Source organism: Vicia villosa, linkage group LG7 (genome assembly GCF_029867415.1).
Source record: "Vicia villosa cultivar HV-30 ecotype Madison, WI linkage group LG7, Vvil1.0, whole genome shotgun sequence".
Lineage (NCBI taxonomy): Eukaryota > Viridiplantae > Streptophyta > Magnoliopsida > Fabales > Fabaceae > Vicia > Vicia villosa.
Window position 1 is genome coordinate 92,570,488 of NC_081186.1, and position 6,331 is coordinate 92,576,818.

Below are 6,331 nucleotides of genomic sequence, written 5' to 3' on the forward strand. Positions count from 1 at the left end.
TACTCCAACTGTAAATTGGAAGTCATTAAAATATCGTGCCACATCCTTAGCGACCCATTTCATTGCAACCTTGAATACCAAACATCTCCAAATAGAATCCATAACAATTGGTTGTATCCCACCATCGGGCTTTAATAACGGCGTCAAGGGTGCATAGATAACAAACTTTGCCAAACTCATCGGGCATTTCCCTCCCAATCATATGTTAACAACTATAGTGATTGCATACGAGAGATCTCTAGACATAACAAAACCTTATCCACACAGTGCGTCTAACAAATCTTGTGCTCGCAAACTATCTATACAACATGAAGTCTCTTTGGGGAATGACTTAATGCCCGGGAAGATAGTATCAACTTCATCCACTAGAGGATTTTTATAGAACAAGGTGGTCGGCATTGAGGGAGGTGGTTTGTATGGGTGTTTAGCCTCCAAAGGCTTTATATTATGTGCATTATAAGGGGCTACATCGGACGACCCCAACACTTTCACAGTCGTTGTGAAGAGAACAAGGTGGTCGACATGGGGGGAGGTGGTTTGTATAAGTCTTTAGCCTCCAAAGACTTCATAGTATGTGCATTATAGGGGGTTACACTAGATGACCCCAACACTTTCACAACTGTTGTGAAATGACCATTTGCAGCTTTACCAAGGCATTGTTTTACGTTAGATCTCACCTTTGAATCTTTCTCTTACATATGAATTTCTCCATGGTTAACGTATCTTGCTCGAAACTGTCCAACACACTATCAATTAACTTGACAAGATCATTTGCATCCCTCCAAGCAGCTAAACACTCCAAAATGTGATGTTATTAGAAGGTATTACGATTCCCAGATTTATGATCCCGTCCATTTTGAGGCTTGACCACCTGCAAATTCAATCAAAAAGAAATAACAACCGAACGTAAACATCTATAGATCTCAACTCAACAACCACCTTGAAGAGCGCAATGCTGAGAGTGAAATCAAGACAACACTTAAAAGGTATGCTCAATCCAATAAAGATGTGTGTTATAAAGACTCTCTCTAACAACCATTCTTCTGATACATTCTCCTCATTTACATCAGGGTTATTGGAGTCTTAATCGGATAACACGACTAAAATTGAAAAATTAAAATGACAACTCTTTTAAAATGATATCATATTGTTGAAAAGAAGTGTTTCAATAAAAGTCAATAAAAGTCTTATAAAAAAACAACAAATATAATATAAAAAGTGAAGTCTATAATATTAATGAGAAATAGAAAGCACAATATCACTATCCGTTGAGTTTCCTCAAAGAAAGACTCTTAATCGAATGATGTTCAGTGTTGTAATCATCGCATAAAAAATTGGAACACTTGTTTGCTACATAACACACTGATGACAAACCAGGTTGTGGAAAAAGGGTCTGATCCTCGTAGCTTGATCACATCCCTTCATTGGAGGAACTTCATCGATTCTCAATGGTAAAGTACCTTTCCAACTCAATCATTTGTTTGAAACATACCATCCCAACACTAGTTTCATTGCATGCATATGATTTCTTCTTCAATTTGTTTAGGATGTTGCTATTATTTATGGCTTGTTTGTTTCAAAAGTGTATAAAACTTTACCAATTGGGTTTACATGCTTTTTAGGATGTTGCTATTATTTAAGGAAAAGAACTGTTACTGTTTTTTGTCTTGTTTTACAACAAGTTTGTGTAAACAAAACTTATTATAATTTGACTTTTCAAGCAATGGTTTCTGATGTAAAATCACCACCATTTATGTGCAAGTTGTTGATGATTATATTGTTGTAAACAGGAAGGATGCAAATTATAAACGAACAGCCATTGCAAGCTTTATACAAGCAGTGTACTGTCTTGAGCAAGATAGACAAGAGAAGAGAACTCAAGAAAATTCTCTAGCACCAGAATATTGGATTCCCTTCAAGTATAAGCCTACACAAATACTGATTGATGAAAGAGATGGATCCATTTTTGGTGTAATGTTTGAATGGGATCGGCTAGCGGCATTGTCTGAGTTCAAGCCATTTAAACCAATTGGTGCCCCTAGAGCTGTTTTAGCACTTAGAGGAACATTGATAAGACCGCCTACAGTGCGAAGAGATTTTGAAGATGATTTCCGTTTTGTTGCTTGGGAAAGCTTGAAGGACTCTGTGAGGTTTAAAGTAGCTACAGATGCGGTAAAGTCGGTTTCTTATACATATGGTAGCAGAAATGTATGCATTGCAGGGCATTCTTTAGGCGCTGGATTCGTTCTTCAGGTGGGAAAGGAATTGGCAAAGGAAAGAATTAATGTGGAAACACATGCATTTAATCCTCCAGCAGTGTCACTAGCTTTGAGTCTTGGAAATATTGGAGAAAAGGCCGGGTATATTTGGAATAGAATCAAATATATGCTTCCTTTAGGTACCGAGGCTCAAGTCAACAACAATGTGGATAAGACTTGCATTATACGATTGAAGAAGATGATACGTCGGTTATCTTGTTTGATGGATACTAGTTTTGGAACAGGAAAATGGGTTCCTCATCTTTATGTTAACAAGAATGATTGGATCAGTTACTTTTATATTCATACCCATGGAACAAAAGAGGAGATCGCCAATGTGGAGAATATGGATCCTACAATTGAGCAAAATGAAGCCAAGTTGTTTGTTGTCTCAAGGGAAAACCAGAAGTTTCTCGAGGCTCATGGCCTGAAACAATGGTGGTCAAATGATAGTAGTGGAGAGCTTAAGCATGGTAACCACAATAACACACTCATAAGCATGCAACTTAAATCTTTGAACACCGGTACACCTTCTCAGGTAGTACTTTTCTATTATCCACGCTATGTTTCATTAGCTACTCGTTGCATAAATATTAGAGAAGCTTCGGATTATGTTTGGAGTATACTTAAATGCGTGCCTTGTCATATAAGTGGTAAAGCTCAAATCAACAATGATGGAGAAGTGATTTCAGGTATAGGTTTGGTTGGTTGGATACCCTCATTATCTGGCTTGAAGGATACCGGCTATTGGGTTTGCAAATGGATTCCTCGCATGTATGTTGGCGCCGAAGAGAAGATGGTTGGAAAGGAGAATATGGATCCTGAAGACGGCCAAATTACTCCGAAATTACTTATTTTCTCGAAGGAACAATTGAAATTTCTTGCAGCTCATGGCCTAGAACAATGGTGGCCAAATGATGTAGAACTTCATAGAACTATCTGTGATGGAAAACTCGTAAGCAGGAAAGTTAAATCTCTATTCACTGGTACACCGTGGGATGTAATTACAAAAGGATCAAATCTCTCTTTTATTTCACTTGCCACGCGTGTTGGAGAAAAGGAAGAGTTCATATTGAAATGTAATAGTCTTAAATTCATGCTTCCTTCAAGTAATGATGCTCATAAAGTGTGCAGTGACGAGGGTAAGATTTCCGATGTTGGTTTGAAGGGTTGGATACCTCAATTATCTTGCTTGAAGGATACTGCTTATTGGGTGTGGAAATGTGTTCCTCATTTGTATGTTAACAAGAACGGTGGTGGCATTGAGGAGAATGTGGATTGTTCAAATGCGAAAACAACTTCAAAGTTGTGTCCTGTCTCAAAAGAACAACAGAAATTTCTTGCAACTCATGGCTTGGAACAATGGTGGCCAAATGATGCAGAACTTCGGAAAATCATTTGTGGTGAAAAACTCGTAAGCAAGAAAATTAAACCTCTATACACCAATACACCTTGGGAAGTAACAAAAGGATCAAATCTCTCTTTTCTTTCACTTGTCATGTGTATTGGAGAAAAAGAAGAATTCATCATGAAGTTTAATAGTCTGAAATCCATGCTTCCTTCAAGTAGCGAAGCTCATGTGTGCAATAACGAAGGCAAGACTTCAGGTGATGGTTTGAGGGGTTGGATACCTCAATTATCTTGCTTGAAAGATTCTGCTTATTGGGTGTGGAAATGTGTTCCTCATCTGTATGTTAACAAGAACGGCGACATTGAGGAGAAGGAGGTCGACAAGAAGGAGAATGTGGATTGTGCAAATGCGATAATAACTTCAAAGTTGTGTGTTGTTTCCAAAGAGCAACGAAAATTTCTAACAACTCATGGCTTGAAACAATGGTGGCCAAGTGATGCATATTTTCAGCAAGCTATCCATGACAGTAACCTCATAAGCAGGAAAATTCGATCTTTATACACCGAAACACCTTGGGAAAATCCTTCAATGTCACTTCCCATTTGTTTCGGAAATATTGCAGAAAAAGAAGAGTTTGCATGGAAATGGAATACTATTAAATCTGCAATTCTGTCAAATAGTGAAACTCAGGCGAGCAATGATTGCGATAACAAGACACCATATGTACCATTTCAGAGTTGGATGTCTCCATTATCGAGCTTCAAGGACGCCGGTTTTGCTGTGGTACAAAAGGCTTCTCCTATGTTGAATCTGCCTTTTGTTTCACCGGTCACGAGTCATGGAAATAATGAAGAAAAGGACAACTTTGTTTCGAGTAGTGAAACTCAAGTGAGCAATGATTCAGACAAGACTTCATGTGAAAGCTTGAAGAGTTGGATACCTTCATTATCTGGCTTTAAGGATGCTGCTGTAGGGATTGGAAAGTTGGTTCCGTATTTGTATGCTAACAAGAGTGATGTTGGCATAGGAGAGAAAATGGTTGACAAAGAGAACAAGGGTCCTTTGGAATAACATAGAGAAAGTATCAAGTGATGAAATCTTCATCTGAATAGAAGAGAAAATGGTGATGTTAGATATTAAGTGATTAGGCCAAAAAGCTTCTCTAAGTTGGTGGGAGGTTTCTACATGTCATTTTGTCTGGTGTGCTATGTTCATATGTATGTTTTGGTATTGAAATTATGGCTAAAATTTCATCTCTTAAACATAATTTAGAATAAGAGTATGTTTTCTATTGGAACTTAAATGAATTTATTCAAAGATCTTCTATTTTAACTTTAGCCGATTTATTGTTTGGAACGTAGTAACTTGTGCCTAATTAATTGAATGGTTGCAGTAGTAGTTAAGAAGAAGAAGAATTTGGTTAAGTGGAATTAAATGGTTCTAGCAGTCAATTACTTGGCTGCAGCGGAAAGATAATTCAACAAAGATGAACATGGTTCAGTGGTACATCATGTTGTCTAAAAACCAAAGAGACCTTTGTTTGATTCGTGGCTTTGGGCAAAATTTGGAATTTTTTTTGGAATTTTCATGATGGTAATATCATATGCCACGTAACGTGTCATGCGTGCAAAACATAAATACGTAAGATGCCACGGCTATAAAAATGAACACGGTTTGTAAAAATTAGACGGAAATGATTTAAATGACGTTGTTTGAAGACTAAGAGATTACATTGACACTTTTAATAGTTAAGAGACCAAAATAGACCTCGAAATAAAGATAAAACAAGAAAATGAATATTTTGCCTAAAAACGGTCAAAAGTATACTCCCTTTATTTTTTTTTATTATTTGTCCATTTGAAACAAAAATATTATATTTAATTTAAGTAGTATTATAATACCAAAAAATCACTTATAAATTATCAATGTTATTTTTATTTTTATGTATTTTTTTAATTTATATTTTTAAAAGTGTAATTTTGTCTATTTTATCTCTATTATGCATAGTCGGTCATAAGTCCGAATAAAAGTAGAGAGTTGTATTAGATATTCGATAATCAACATAAAATTTTGCCGAATCTCTATGTCACTGATCAACTACAAAAAATGTGAATGGTAGATTGTTGCCCGAAAGGAATGTGATTTATGACTCGGGTACAATGTCAAAAGAGCAAGGGTTGTTGCATCGCTGCCTTGATGCAGTGAAAAATAAGTAAGAGTTCTCACATTTTCATGAACATGTGTGGGTAAAGAAGTTAGTTCATGAGAGTAAGATTTGTTTTGGATCATAGAATATAGACACACTTATAAGAAAATATCTGGAAACAGTAGACATTATGGTTAGGAGGAAGATCAATTTCACGTGCCTATAAGAAATTAAGTGGACATGTAAAAAGGCGGAAGAATTAGACATCTTAAAATTTAACCTTTGGTACACCAAAAAAAGTTAAATCTAAAATGAGGTGGAAATTATTGTGGACAAGGCGTAAAAAAAAGGATATTATAGGTGTGAAAAGAGAAGGGAATAGAATCATAGTTTTGAAATTTGTAGTCGAACAAGACACATTTAATGTTATGATTGCTTATATACCTTATATTGGGTTAGCAGAACACCTTAAGATAAAATTTTAGTAGGATTTAGAAGGTATACTTAGGATATACCCCAAGGAGACAAGATTTTTCTAGGAGATGATCTAAATGGATATGTAGGGAGCATAGCAAG

The 6,331-nt window shown here is 36.2% G+C and overlaps 1 protein-coding gene across 1 annotated transcript; it reads left to right on the plus strand.

Annotated features, from left to right (window-relative positions):
* The first annotated feature begins 1,251 nt into the window (after positions 1-1,251).
* Positions 1,252-4,949, plus strand: LOC131615853 (uncharacterized). Its single transcript, XM_058887022.1, has 2 exons — positions 1,252-1,451; positions 1,791-4,949. Exons 1-2 carry the CDS (start codon positions 1,366-1,368, stop codon positions 4,678-4,680), a joined length of 2,976 nt encoding a protein of 991 aa, XP_058743005.1. The 5' UTR covers positions 1,252-1,365; the 3' UTR covers positions 4,681-4,949.
* The last annotated feature ends 1,382 nt before the right edge of the window (positions 4,950-6,331 follow it).